Source organism: Xiphophorus couchianus, chromosome 5, assembly GCF_001444195.1.
Source record: "Xiphophorus couchianus chromosome 5, X_couchianus-1.0, whole genome shotgun sequence".
NCBI classification, from domain to species: Eukaryota; Metazoa; Chordata; class Actinopteri; order Cyprinodontiformes; family Poeciliidae; genus Xiphophorus; species Xiphophorus couchianus.
The window spans coordinates 397,694-413,036 of record NC_040232.1 but is presented as its reverse complement, the minus strand read 5'-3'; the positions used below and the strand labels follow the sequence as shown (position 1 = coordinate 413,036).

Sequence of the window (15,343 nt, the reverse complement as noted above, 5' to 3'; positions counted from 1 at the left end):
CTCAGCGCCTTTATTTCTTACCCGATTTCTATAAATATGGCTTAAATTAAAGCAGAGAAATTTGCTGATGTTTGTAAGTTTTCTCCCTGGATATAAATCTATAAACAGTTTGGTTTCTGTCAAGATGCAAGAGAAGACTAAGCAAATTCCTCCATCCTATTCGATGATTATGTTTAAACAAACGAGGCAATTAGTTCAGTTTTTGTCATTTATTACAGGTTTAAAATTCACAGCAGCTGCAGAGCGCCACGGCAACGGGACAATAAGCTGATAAAAAGTTGTAAAACAACCTAAACCATTTATATTGTAGCACCGCAAATGAGCAACGGCCACGCAGATCCTGATAAATAAATGACTGATATTAATATTGTGTCATATAATGCGCGAGGTCTGCGTGTTGGACACAGTGAAACAGACAGAGCGCGTCGCCTTGTGGTGGACAAATTACTGGAGACTTGTGATATACTGTGTGTGCAGGAGACATTCTTAGCTAAACAGGACCTGGAGAAGCTGAATTGCATACACAAAGACTTTTACGGCGCTGGTGAATCCACTACCGACCTTAGCACCAGAATAATTCGGGGAAGGATAGCCGGTGGTGTTGCAATATTATGGCACAAAAAATATGATCAACTGGTTGATGTGATTAGACTGGGTGTGGATTGGGCCATAGGGCTGAAATTTACTTGTGGAGACAAACATTTTATTGTTTTAAACATATACACACCTTATGAATGTCCTCAAAACGAAGACGAATTTCTTAATAGACTGTCTTTTATTATGTCTTTTATGCAAGATAATCTATCCACTTGTTTTTTTATTGTGGGGGATTTAAATGCAGATGTTACAGATAAACATTCTACATTTGCTAAGCACTTAATGCAATTCTGTCACAGTAATGCCTTAATTCTTTCTAGTAAAGCACTTTTGCCTAACAACAGTTACACCTATATTAGTGAATCATGGCATACAACTTCCTGGTTAGATCATTGTATCTGTACAGCTGATGCTCATGATTCCATTCTGGGAATTCGTGTCAACTATGACCTTGCCACCACTGACCATATACCATTCTCCTTATGTGTAAACATGAATTGCATACCTTCTGTTTTGCCTGTAGACTATAATATAAGTACAGGAAAAATAGCATGGGATAACTTGACTGAAAAAGATCTATCAGATTATTGCTATCAAACTAATGACATGTTCAGCAATACATACTTACCAAAGGGAGCAATCTCATGCCGTGATATGAATTGTAAAGACCCTCAACATGGTATTGAGTTATGTACTCTGTATGAGAATGTTGTGAAATCCCTCCTTATCTCAAGCAAGCCACTGCATAAAACCATCTTGCATAGCACCAAGCCGGGTTGGAACGACTATGTAAAAGAACATCATGCAGAGGCCAGAAGGGCTCTTAAAGCATGGGCCGATGCAGGTAAACAGAGACATGGCCCCTTGTTTGAATACAAAAAACAAGCAAATGCTAATTTTAAACATTTTTTAAGATTCATAAGGAGACGTGAAAATACTATGAGGTCTGACTCTCTTGCTAGAAAGTTAGGAAATAATAATGTTAAGGACTTTTGGAAAGAAATAAAGAAAGTAAATAACTGTAAAACGTCACTTCCATCTACTATTGATGGTGTTACTGGTGTAAAAGAAATCACTCAGTTATGGAAAGAGCACTACAGTGCGCTGTTTAATTGTGTCAAAAGTGACATTTCTGACATAGGAAGCATTCACAGTAATGAGAATGTGACTGTATCCCCACAAGAAATATATCATATAATTATGACACTGAAAGACAATAAGGCCTGTGGGATGGATAACATATCCACTGAGCATTTGAAAAATGCAAGTAAAAAACTCTGTGCATTACTCTCTATGTGTTTCACTGGCTGTCTAGTACATGGTCTGCTACCTAAATCAATGTTATCTGTCATTCTGGTACCCACTATTAAAGACAAAGCGGGTAAGATTAGCTCCTTGGAGAATTACCGACCCATAGCTTTAGCTAGTAGTTTGTCGAAAGTTTTTGAAAGAGTCCTTCTAAATAGGCTGGAAGAGTTTCTTTTGACCTCTGATAATCAATTCGGTTTTAAACCCAAACATGGTACAGACATGTGTATTTTTGTGCTACAGGAGATTTTAGATTTGTATAATTTGCGCAACACCACAGTATTTATGTGTTTTATTGATGCTTCTAAAGCATTTGATCGCGTGAATCATCAAAAATTGTTCTGCAAGTTAGAAAGCAGAGGTGTACCCAAATATCTAATTAGAATAATGGTCTATTGGTATGGTCATCAACTAATGTATGTCAAATGGGGTAACTCATTGTCTGACTCGTTTAATGTTGGTAACGGAGTAAGGCAGGGAAGTATATTGTCCCCTTACCTTTTTAACATCTACATGGATGAACTATCAAAGCGCCTGAATTGTTGTAAAACAGGCTGTGTAGTTGGTGACCGCACAATCAATCACATAATGTATGCGGATGATTTGGTAATCTTATGCCCATATAGTGCTGGCCTTCAACAATTACTAAGGGTCTGCTCCCAATATGGATGTGATTTTGATGTCAAATATAACGCTAAGAAAAGCAATGTCATGATTGTTAGAAGTAGAGCAGATAAGCATCTGATAACCCCTGACTTCTCTTTATCTGGCATTGTCCTCAATATATGCAATGAAATTAAATATCTGGGACATTACATAACTGATGACCTATCTGATGATCGTGACATTTGTAGGCAGTATTGCATGATGTATGCACAGGCTAATATTTTGATCAGAAAGTTTGGTATGTGTTCATCCTCTGTGAAGGTAGCTCTTTTTAAAGTTTTCTGTACTTCATTTTACACAGCCCATCTATGGCGAAGATATAAAAAAAGTAGCCTGCACAAACTTTATGTGGCATACAATGATGGCCTGAGGCTCCTACTCAAAGTGCCTAGATGGAGCAGTGCCAGCCACATGTTTGCACATAACGCTGTTCCCACATGTGCAGCTGCGCTCAGGAATCTCATGTATAAATGTATGTGTAGATTATCCGTGTCATACAATAATATAATAGCAATTTTAGTAAACCCTGTTTTTAGTACAGCGAGATTTTTCTCAAGATTGTGGAAACATTGGCGTCATCATTTATTTGTGGCTCAGTGACTGTCATGTTTCTTTTTGTTTTTTTATTCTTTTTGTTTTACTATGGACCTCTTTTGTGTCTGAAATAAAGATTGATTGATTGATTGATTGATTCTGCTTTTCCTTGCTTAGTGTCGGCATGCAGACCTGTTGACATGACAACATCTCCTTTAACCCGCAGAGCAGAGAGCAATAAATGACCAGAATGTCCTGAACTGTTTCTAACTGAATCGGTTTCTAGTCAGGTTGCATTCAGACAGGTTTTCTACCGTGTCAGAGTCCACTTCAACCGGACCCAGACCGAGGTTTATAGGCGGATCAGAGTTCGGTTTTTAAGTCCATTTAGGAATTCAAATTTGCATTCAGACCTCCCCAAAAACTCGGACTTTCTAGACAAACGGATCAGAGTCTGATTCGGGAATCTGATCCTGGTTGGTCTGAATGCAGCATTAAGGTTCCCAATCAGAGGCAGTTTGACCAGAAACCTGCAGGATTCAGTAAAAGGAATAAATGTTGAGCATCAGAATAAATCTGGACAGAAGGAAAAGTTCTGTGAACTTTAAGGTGTTTTTGGTTCGGGTTCGGGTTGTCATGGAGATCCACAGAGTTCCTCTGAACTTTGATGTTTGTTGCCATTGATCATTTTCCGGGATTCTGCTGTAAATATTTGTTCACCAGTTGAACCCGCTGGCTCGTGTGTGCGCCCCCTGCTGCTGGTCAGGTAGAAGGCAGAGTGGAGAGACCTCCACCCAGGTAACGGCCTGCTGAACTGGTCCAGCTGTAAACATGATGAATCATCTGCTCTGAGGCTCGGTTCTGGTCCATCCGTCAGATGATTTCTCCTCCTGATTGTTTCTGTGCTGAAGAAAAATAAACTTTCCAGAAGCAGAAGGTCGTCATCCAGCAGAGGAGAACCAACCTTCAGGAAACTGACTTCACGTTTGCTGAGTTTCCTCCTTTAGTCCAGTCTGTTGTTGGATCAAAAACAGCTGAAAGGTTCAGACAGGCAGTCAGAAACAGGTGGGGGAGGGACCAGGAGGCTGCCGGCAGCATTGGAGGAGCTGCAGGGTTTCCAACCCGTTCTGGTTTGGTTCTACAGGGACCAAAGCGTCGCCTTGCAGAACCGCTTCCTGTTGGCTTGGCCGCCGATCCAAACGGTCCTACGGACGTGTAACACGGCGGTGTGAGCGTCATGATGTGGGGTTGCTGTGCCAGGACTCCTGCCACTAAGACTTGGTCCAGTTAAAGGACAGACTTTGGTTTTCACATTTTTCTTTGCAACAGATTCAGTTTTACAGGATTTCTGTCAGATTAAAGCCAGAAAAGTTTTGAAATTTTACACCATAACAACCGTCTCCATAAACTAACCAGCAGCTGGACGATCATCTCCAAAATAAAACAACCAATCACAGGAGCTGCACTTACGATTGACTCTGAGCGTCCGTCCTCCAGCACAGAGACCAAACCCAAACCAGCAGGACCAGCGGCTTCATCCTGAACGGCCAGACTGACGGCCAGCGGCGCCGAGCGTCTCTTTATCGCTGATCGATCCGCTCAGACGGCAGGACACAGGTCAGACTTTTCCTCTGGGACGGGTTGAGTGTCCCAAAGGTGAGTTTACTCAGCCTGCTGTGTTTTCCAATCTTACCCAACACCCACGACCCGACAGAGAAAAGCTGCTGTGAAAACTAGACAAAAAACACTGAAATGTTTGGGTTTTCCAGAACCAGAACTTCCAGAAGCTGCTCTGAATCCCTGAAAACCAACGTGAGAACATTTACCTCTCTGAGACACATTTGGGTTTGTGGCATTTCTCTGCATTTTTATAGAAACTAGAAATGTTTATCCAGGCTGATCAGAACCAAACGGACCGCAGGAGGACTGTCCAGTTGGACCAGAACCTGGACTGAAACCAGCAGGGAACCAAACGGTTCCTGGTTTTATCCAAGTTGATTTCCAATCAATCAACTCAGCTACAAATGTTAGGTGGACAAATGTAGCACAGTGGAAAGACACCTGCTTGATTTAGTACATATAGAGGGGCTGGTTGACCTCTGTTGACCTCTGTTGACCTCTGTTGACATTTATTAATATCTTTAAAATGATCGTCACCCTCTGGGTCCCAAATGTTGGAATAGATGCTTTTAAACACGACTCAAAGAATCCACAATAATCCTGTACCCGGACCCGGACCCGGACCTGGACCTGGTGTGAGCTGACCGTTCTGGGACTGGACCTCCACTGCGTCCTCCTGGGTCATTTTCATGCAACATAAAGTTGCGTCTCTTCAGGAACGTTCCTGAACGTTTCTTTCGGACGAGGATCTCTTTAACGTTCTCAGTGTTGAACCCCTGGAGGTTCTGAGGTTCTCCCACCTGAACGTTCTCCCTGGGTTCAGCTGGAACCACAGAACTCATTTCTCACCTGCAGCTCCACATCTCCTCCTGGAAGCGGCGGACAGAACGTCTCCTAGGACGGGACTGGATCACATGGGGAACCATGAATGTTGGGGATTGAAATGTTCCCAACATCTATGTGTGGTTCAGGCTGGAGATATTTAGTTCTCACATCTGGACCTGGACACTCCTGGTCTCTGTTAGACCAGGAGTGTCCAGGTCCAACAACCATCCAGCAACCTGAACACAATGAATGGGTTGCTGGATCACCTGCTGGATGAGGGAATTCAGCCATTTGATTCAGGAATGATGGAGACGCATCTAAGGATGTTTCCTTCTTGATGGTTCGGTCGACCCGGTTCTACTGGAACCAGAACTCCATTCTCTGCTCCACCTCCAGCTGCTGTGGTTCTGACCCAAACCAACCTGTTCCCCTCCTGGCCTGTGGGGGCGCTGCACCAAGAACCACTGAAGGAAACGACACAAAAACCTCTGAAGACACTGAGAGCAACTTCCTTCTTCACCAGATGGAAACAAGATGGAGGCGTCAGATTTTTCTCTTTAGTCTTTGGCTGAAGACTAGGAGCCATTTCTGCTGCTAGCGCTAGGCTAACACGTTAGCTTTGGTTGTATTTACCCAGAATGCCCTGATCTGTAGTTCACTTCCTGCTTTTGGAGCGGTCTCTGGTCTGCTAGGCTTTCACATTCAAACTGAACCCAGACCGAGGTTTGGAGGACCAGAGGTCAGAGGTCAATTAGTGTTCACACCTCACCAAATGGACCAGACTTTGACTAGGCAGACGGACTGGACTCAGTCATGCTATGTTGGAGGTTCTGTTCCGGTTTCTGTGGAACCTTTGAAACGTCCAGAGACCCGAGTTCAGGAGAAAAACTTTATTAAGACTTTCTAGAGGTTTATAGTCAGAACTTCCTGTATGTTCAGATTAAAGTTTGATACATTTAATGAAATAAAGTGACAGCAGAGTTCAGTCCATGAAGCACATCTCATGTTCTTCCACAAGCTGAACCGTTTCAGAACCGACGTCCAGTAACTTCGTGCCAAAACGTCTCAAAGGTTCTGGCCGGAGAATCCGAGCCTGGAGACCCGACAGAACTTTTCTTCACATTAATATTCAGAACATTTAAAGCTCCAGACAGCCTCCAATGTTTGGACCTGAGGTTCTGTCTCTGTAACGTCACAACCTTTAACAGGAACCAGAAGCATGCAATGCAAACACGACATCAACAGAACATGGGTCATCATGCAGCTGGGCGGTCGGAACCGGGTCCGAACTCTGAGTGTCTGATAAATATAGGAAATAATTAATAATCAATAAACCACCGAGTTTATTTATTCGGTTTCTAGGATTTTATCGGCTGATCGTCGTTTGATGTTTCTGGACTTTTAATCTTCGAACAGAACCGGGCTCATCAACACCAACTGGACCTGTGTTTGTGCAGAAATCTTCGGTCAGCTTGTGTTCGGTGATTGATCAGCTGACCACGTGGCCGGCCCTGATTGGCTCACAGCACCATGGCGGGGATGTGATGAACCAGGGAGGCGGGGTGAGGCACCGCGGTCAGCTGCGGGGGGTGAACCGGCGGGGGCGAGTGGACCCCCGGACCGCCCACCACCACCACGCCGCCCACCTGCGCGCCCGCGTCCCCGCTGGGTCGGTGCCGCGCGCTCTTCTGGTGCGCGCGCAGCCCGGCCAGCTGCGAGTAGGCCGACTGGCAGACGTGGCACTTGTAGGGCCGCTCGCCGGTGTGCAGCCGGACGTGGTTCCGCAGCGTGGACGACTGGCTGAAGCGGCGGTTGCAGAAGCGGCAGACGAACGGCTTGTCCAGAGTGTGAATGCGCATGTGCGAGCGCAGGTTGCTGCGGGAGTTGAAGCCGCGGTGACAGATGACGCAGCGCATGCGCCCTAGACTGGAGGAGGAAGCGGAGGAAGAAGAGGAGGAGCAGGAGGAGGAGGAAGAGGAGCCTTCACAGGTGTGGAAGTCATCTGGAAGCAGAAGAAGAAGAACATCCAGACCTGCTGAGCATCAAAACCCGACCTGCCGGAACCGGAACCAGAACCAGACCAGCGGTTCTGGTTCTGGTTCTGAAATGTCTTCCGAGCTCATCTCTATTGATAATTACCGGGTTTGGTTTTCTTTCCCTGCTCCTCGTCGGCGCCTGGAATCCCAGGAATTCCCAGGAATGTGTTGTGGGAATTTCCATACCAGACCAGCAGCTCCTGGTCCGGAGGGATGGTCTGGGAGAAAATATGACTTTATTATGAAAATATAACTTTATTATTAAAATATAGAAATATGACTTTATTATTAGAATATAAAAATATGACTTTATTATGAAAATATAAAAATATGACTTTAATATTAAAATATGACTTTATTATGAAAATATAAAAATATGACTTTAATATTAAAATATGACTTTATTATGAATATATAAAAATATGACTTTAATATTAAAATATAAAAATATCAGTTTATTATGAAGATGAAACATACTCTGGCTAATTTCATAAATATTCCACTGATAAAGTCATAATTTGCAAACATATTTTTGGGTGAATTTAAATCATTTCAAATCAAGTAAATTTCAGGTTTTCAGTGTTTTTCTGTCTGTGGCCAGCAGGTGGCGCCAGACAACAGCAGAAGAACCGTTTCGGATCCAGGTGTTCAAATGTCCTGATCCGATCCAGAGGGGAACGTTCTGGATCTGCTCTTAATTTCACTTTTTTGGTTTTAAACATTTCACCGTAAAAATGTTTTTATATCATTTTATTTCAGTTTTATGCAAATTTCTCTTCGTCTGTTATCAATAATTATTTATAATTTAATTAAATTTTGCTTGTTAGTATCTAATTATCAAATAATTAACCACTAATTTATTCTTAGGCTGTTTAATTTACTTTAAATTTTGTTTTATTTTTCTTATATATTTTTTTCATTTAAACAAATTTTTCTTTTTTTATTTCAAAAATCAACTAAATGTATTTTATTAAATTCTGAACATAAATTTAATTAGAACAATTTAGTGACTTGATTTATTTAAAGGAGGTTTTTGTGTGAATGAATGAATGAATGAATGAATGAACGGAGAGCTCGGGAATCCTCTGGACTTCATAACTTGTTAAATTAATACAGAACATTTGATATGAATTAATGGATGGAAATAATCTGGCAGAATTATTTATTATTTTTATTTCTGTAATTTACCTGACAGGAACATTATTATTATTATTATTGTTGTTGTTGTTATTGTTATTATTATTATCATTATTTTTCTATCTTAGTGAAAATTTGCCATTGCACCTGAATTTCTCCACTGAGGGATAATAAAGGATATTCCTATTATATTGTTATATTATTAGATATCAATAATATTGATATTATTATTAGTAATAATGTTATTATTTATTCCTTACATTCGCAGGTTTTTGCTCATGTTTTAATTTTCCAGTTTTGTTATTAAATCGCTTGATTTAGTAAATTTGCGTCTTTACAAAAATCACCAACATATTAAACCTGAATTATTGAAATTTAATTAAATAACTGTTTTCACAGATGAAACAAATCAAAAATGAAAAGAAATTAAAGATGCCATATTTATAGATTTACATTCAGAAAGATTATTTTTTATAAAATTATTTTTTTAATTCCAAACAGAAAAACATTTCATTTGTTTTATTCTAATTATTATTTCTTTAACAATCTTTTGGCTCTAAAAGGAAAAAAACCTCAAAATTATTTTGTGTTTCAGTTTAAAGTCTGAATAACTTTAAACTGTTATTTTCCATGTTTATTGGAACTGCAGCCAATAATCAGTGATCGATATTTTCTGACCTCCACCGCCTTGTAGAAAACGCTGCTGCCGACCTGAACCACCTCCAGGTTCTGTTCCTGCTCGTTCCGGGCGCATTTGATGTACGTCATCCAGCTGCGCTGGTCCTCCTGGCTGGCATCCACGAAGAACCGGACCGACCCGTCTTCATTGAACACCTGGAAACCAAACCGACCCGAAACCGATCAGAAACCGATCAGAAACCGATCAGAAACCGATCAGAAGCCGATCAGAAGCCGATCAGAAACCGATCAGAAACCGATCAGAAGCCGATCAGAAACCGATCAGAAACCGATCAGAAGCCGATCAGAAGCCGATCAGAAACCGATCAGAAACCGATCAGAAGCCGATCAGAAACCGATCAGAAACCGATCAGAAACCGATCAGAAGCCGATCAGAAACCGATCAGAAACCGATCAGAAGCCGATCAGAAACCGATCAGAAACCGATCAGAAGCCGATCAGAAGCCGATCAGAAACCGATCAGAAACCGATCAGAAGCCGATCAGAAACCGATCAGAAGCCGATCAGAAACCGATCAGAAGCCGATCAGAAGCCGATCAGAAGCCGATTGGTTCGAGTTCCAGACGATGTTTGGTTTTAGAGAAATATTTTTAGCGGTAAGATCTGGAGAACCCGGCCCATTCTCACTCCCAGCTCGTCATGTTCCGGACGGTCCATCCCGTCACATGTTGACTCCATGGTTCCGTTTCGTGTCAACATGTCACGCGCGGGTTTTTGCCCTAAACTTAACCAAGTCGTCGGTTCTGAAGGTTCGGCAGCGGTTTGTAGAACCCTGGGTCGGCAGTGAGAAAGTCGCTCATGTTGAATTTAACTCATTATTTAAATAATGAGTTTTATTAAAGATATTTATCTTTAATAAAACGAACCAGTTTCATTAAAATCACTTTTATTTATTTAACGTGGCTGAAAAAATGTTCAAGATTTTCTGACTGCGGAGAAATTAATAAAAATTAAAAATGTCAAAATTTTTCTTTTAGTATAAAATGTGCAAAGATTTTTATTAATAATTAATTACAGTCCCTTACAGCAACCATTTTATTAATATTAATATTATATTAACATTAATATTATTGAACTGTTGCATTCTGGAGTTTCTGAAATGTTTGTAAAACAAAATCAGTAAAATTTTCTTTTATTTTTTCTTCTGTAATATTTTCTGCAGAATTTTGATCCGACAGTCAAACAAGTTTTTAATGTTTAATAAAATAAAATATAAAGTTATAAATTTTGTTGCTGATTCTTTGTGTTTTTCGACTCCTGTAAAAATTAAATATTATATTTATGATTATTTATGTTTAGAAAATAAAACAGAAATAAATTTCACACCGTTTGTTTGTTTAACTGATATTTTTATATTTTGATGTGATGGAAGTCCAGAACCGGTTCCGATCGCTGCTGCAGCGGGAAGAACCGCTGAAGGTTCGGCTCATTTAAAGAATCTTTCCGGAGCTGATTCGGTTCTGACTGGTTCTGGTTCGGTTCTGACTGGTTCTGCTGGAAGTGTTTAGATGTTCCGAAAAGCCTGAAATCCGCGAACACAACCGGAGGTTAAGGTGTGTATGACGGGCCGGACCGAACCGAACCGGGCCGGACCAAACCAAACCGGGCAGAACCGGACCGGGCCTCACCTCCCACATCAGGTTGTTGTTCTTGTACAGGTCCACGTGTTCCGGTGAGACCAGGCGGCCGGTAAATGGACCCATCTCGGTTCCGGCTTTGATCCAGGTCTTGGAGAAAATCCCGAGTCCTTCTCCTGCAGCACAGAGAGGTCCAATCAGCCGGACCGGACCGGACCGAACCTCTACAGCGTGTAATATTATCTCTGCTTAGTTTCACAGAAACATAAAATATTCCGTAAAGGTTCTGCTTACCCGGAACCGAACTCTGCGCGATGATGACCTCGCTGGGCAGAACCAGGCTGGACAGCTTCTGGACCTCTGAACACAAACAGAACTTCACTTAGCTCAGATTCTTTCCGAACAGAACCAGGTTCGGCTCTGGCTCAGCGGCACCAGAACCTCCCGCTGCTCGCCGAACCCCGACCCAGTTCCGAAGATCGGAACCAAATGACAATAACTGGAAAAAGCAAGAATAAAACTGTAAGAAAAGTTCGGCTTCTGTGGATGTCAGGGTTCGGTTCGGTTCGGTCCGGTCCGCCAAACCAGCAGAAATAGAAAAAACATTTAAATTCGAGAAAAGAAGAACGGAACCGGAACCGGAGCGGCGGGTTGATCCCGAACCGCCTTTGAACTCCTGAAACAGAAACAGAAATAATTCCGTCAAAATGACAGAAAATGATAAAAATGACAAAACAAAAGTTAAAAATTTTCTTCTTAATTATTTCTAACGAAATTTATCAAAAACAAAAACGAATCAAACCATAAAATGAAATAAAAATGAATCAGAAATCAGAGAAGATCCGCTGGAAAAATCATCTTCATGTTCAGAAAAGGTTCAATAACTGATCAAATTAATGGATCGGAACTTTGAGCACAAAATATTTTCCTTCGTTTTTCTATTTCAGATCAAATTCTGTTTAAAAATAAATCCAAAATAAAAACGGAATAAAAACGGAATCACATTTTCATCTAAAGTCCCTAAAATATGAATTCACGCGATGATTCCATGATTTAACTCTATTATTATTATTATTATTATTATTTTGATCTCACCTCCGGAGAAGGACTGGGCCAGAACCTCGGCCGTGAAGGCGGTCCTGGGGCTCGCGCTCGGCCCGGTTCGCTCCTCGTGCTGCAGGTGATGCTGCGCGTGCGGCGGCTGCTCGCCCAGCACGTGCCTCCAGCGGCCGTACAGGAAGCTGTGCAGGATGTCCGAGGTGATGATGTCCGCCAGGGAGAGCGGCTGCTGCGGCTTCAGGGCCAGAGAGGAACCGGCGGGCAGCACGGAGCCCATGGCGGCGGGGGAGAGGAGGACCGGGGCGGCGGAGCGGAAGTTGGGCGGAAGCTCCCGGTCTGGATTCACCGGTGAAGAAGATCCAGCCGCTTGCAGCCCGGGAGGCGCTGGCAGGAGTCGAGAGGTTCTGCAGGAAAACCGAGCTGAGGGAGAGTGGGGGGGCCTTTATACCGGAGCCGCTGAGGAAGAGGAGGAGGAAGAGCAGGAGGCCTGTTATTGGCTCCGCTGCGGTCTCACGCTCAATTAGGACGGAAAGAGCCGATCTGACCCAGACCAGCAGGTACACACAACCCAAACACGCAGCACTGACCGGGGGTCACCGGCCCGCCGGGGGAGGCTCCGTCATGCTCTGGGCTTCAGAAAATGGAGCCGCCGAACCTCCCGGAACCAGCAGCGCTGGAATCCAGGCTGAGTGACGGAGCAGAACATGAGATTAGAGGCCAGATTACAGAGAAACAGCTGCTCTTCATCATCCTCCTCCTCCTCCCGACACCGGCATTAATTATTCCCGCTTTCACTCTGATCTGTATTTATGAGCTTTTAAACATTTATTACCCCCCGAACACACACACACACACACACACACACACACACCGACACACACACACACCGACACACACACACACACACCGACACACACACACACCGACACACACACACACACACACACCGACACACACACCGACACACACACACACACACACACACACCGACACACACACACACCGACACACACACACACCGACACACACACACACACCGACACACACACACACACACACACACACACACACCGACACACACACACACACACCGACACACACCGACACACACACACACACCGACACACACACCGACACACACACACACACACCGACACACACACACACCGACACACACACACACACATACACACCGACACACACACACACACACACACCGACACACACACACACACACACACACACACACCGACACACACACAGACACACACACACACACACACATTTCTGTCGCCTGTCGTTGAAACAAGCTGGATGTTGAATAGAATCAAATTTTAAATGAAACCTGAAATAAATCCGAACCGAACCTGAACGGACCGGATCCAGAAACCTGTTGATGTTTGAGACTCGGTAGTTTTATTTTGTCTGCGGGTTTTTATTTTTTAAATACATCGACACATATATATATTATAAATAAATATATATTTCATTTATATTTCAAATTTATTGAATTTCTGGCGAAACAAACAAAATAAAAACTATAAAAAAAATAATCCTTTATAATCCCACAGTTAAATATTTTATCCCAGTAAATAAAATAAATATAAACTTAAAAAGTTCCTACAAATAAAATAAAACATAATTTCAACATCATGAATTTTCCTCCCGGAGCTCCGGGGGTCACCGAGCCCTGCAGCCCGGTTTCTCGGCTCCTCTCCCGGCGTCGGCCCCGGTTCCGCCCCGCCGGCCGCTGCGGAGCTCCGTGCGCCCCGCAGCGGGCCGAACCAAGTCGAACGGGCCGGACCGGGCCGGACCGGGCGCTTTTGTCCTGGGAGTCTGAGAGGAGAGAAAGGGGAGAAAATCCGGGAATAAAAGCAGATTTGCAAATGTTTTTTCAATTCGTAGGAGAGAGAAAGGCTGCGTCCTCCTTTCTCTCCCTGCTTTCTTTGCGTGGCGCAGAGCGGGGCTCCACGCACGCGGATCCGGGCGTTTCGGTTCCTTAATGGAGAGGCGCGTCTGGGCCGCATGGACCCGCTTTAATGAGCTTCCCAACAAAAAGCTCCGCGCCGCCACAACAACGAGCCACTTCAGCCCGATCAGCTGCCGGGAAGTCAGAGGCGGAGGGGGCGGCAGGTGACTGGCACGCGCACAGACAGGGGGGGGGGCTGGGAATCAGCCCAAATGGCGCAATAATATTGTTCCGCTAACGTGATTAAGTGGCGCAGAGCCTCATTAGTATTCATGCGGCGGACAGACGCAGCGCGCGCCGCAATAATCCGCTTTAAAAACCTTTTAATGATCATCAGTCAGCTGCACCAGCCGAACCGAACCGAACCGAACCCAACGCACCTTCCTCCCGACCAAGGGGAGGAGGAGGGTTCGGTCCAGAGCTTCAGCTTCTCTCCGGAACCAGCAGAACTAAACTAAGACCAGAACATCAGAGCCGGACCCAGAGTCCTCGGTTCCGGACGGTTTCCCACATCCCGCTTTTTAAAAAAAAAATTAAATCTCATTTGGAAAAAGTTCTGCTGAGGTTCTATGACCCAAACATCGGCCTGCTTTTCTCCAGAAATGTTTCCGAACCTGTTCTGGTTCGGCCTCTGGTCCGATGACCTTCAGGACATTTCCAGGAAAACTTCGCGGTTCCGAAATGTTCTGCTGGAACTGAAAACCCGCAGAAAACCAGAACCAGGAAAACTTCATCGATCAGCAGAGAGAGAAAATATAAAATTTATAAAATATAAAAATTAAAAACCATAAAAATTAAAAAACATAAAAATGATCAAATATAAAAGTCATAAACAGATAAATCAAAACCTGTTCCAGGTTCCGGTTCGGTTCCGTCTGGCGGCACAAATTCAGGAGAGAAATCAAAGATTCGTTTCTCAAAGCTCATAAACCCGGTTCGGCTGAGCTGATCAACCCGCCCAGTTCCGACTGGACCTGGACTTCAGTTTGAACCAGGAATCCGGTTCTGGTTCCGGTCGTCTCAAACTGAAGTTCTGGAGGAATCCCTCCAGGTCCAATCCTTGGTTCTGATCCAGACGGTTCGGGGTAAATCTTCAGTATAATCTCAGACAGAACATTTGGGTCAGAACCGGCGCGGCCCCGCCGGGCCCCTTCAGGGAAAACATTTGGACCGGGTCCAGATCCCCATCACGTTAATGTTTAATCAGGTCTCCGCTTCATCGGTACTTACCGAACTCCTTCCGGTACTTTATGACCGCAGAGCTGCATGCATTAGCCGAACCGGACCCCTGGGTCCAACCAGAACTCTGAAACCAC

The 15,343-nt window shown here is 43.7% G+C and overlaps 2 protein-coding genes across 5 annotated transcripts in view; both read right to left on the bottom strand.

Annotated features, from left to right (window-relative positions):
• Nucleotides 1-4,728, bottom strand: part of c5 (complement component 5) — a 33,660-nt gene extending 28,932 nt beyond the window's left edge. For 2 of the 3 annotated variants that reach the window (XM_028018165.1, XM_028018166.1), the window contains exon 1: nt 4,576-4,643. In XM_028018165.1, the coding sequence (XP_027873966.1) occupies nt 4,576-4,643 (68 nt within the window). Of the gene's footprint in view, nt 1-4,575 lie in introns of all 3 variants that reach the window. The other variant, XM_028018164.1, reaches the window with a different exon arrangement.
• Nucleotides 4,729-6,425: 1,697 nt separating this feature from the next.
• Nucleotides 6,426-12,954, bottom strand: LOC114144923 (PR domain zinc finger protein 12-like). 2 transcript variants are annotated; one of them, XM_028018167.1, is made up of 7 exons: nt 12,646-12,954; nt 12,095-12,514; nt 11,294-11,359; nt 11,051-11,175; nt 9,402-9,557; nt 7,690-7,804; nt 6,426-7,582 (listed from the first exon to the last, which is right to left on the bottom strand). In XM_028018167.1, the coding sequence occupies exons 2-7, from the start codon at nt 12,333-12,335 to the stop codon at nt 7,071-7,073; spliced, it is 1,215 nt and encodes a 404-aa protein (XP_027873968.1). In that variant the 5' UTR covers nt 12,336-12,514; nt 12,646-12,954; the 3' UTR covers nt 6,426-7,070. The 2 variants fall into 2 exon arrangements, with proteins under 2 accessions (XP_027873968.1, XP_027873969.1); XM_028018168.1 differs by having other exon boundaries at nt 6,426-7,552; nt 12,095-12,952.
• Between the last annotated feature and the right edge of the window lie 2,389 nt (nt 12,955-15,343).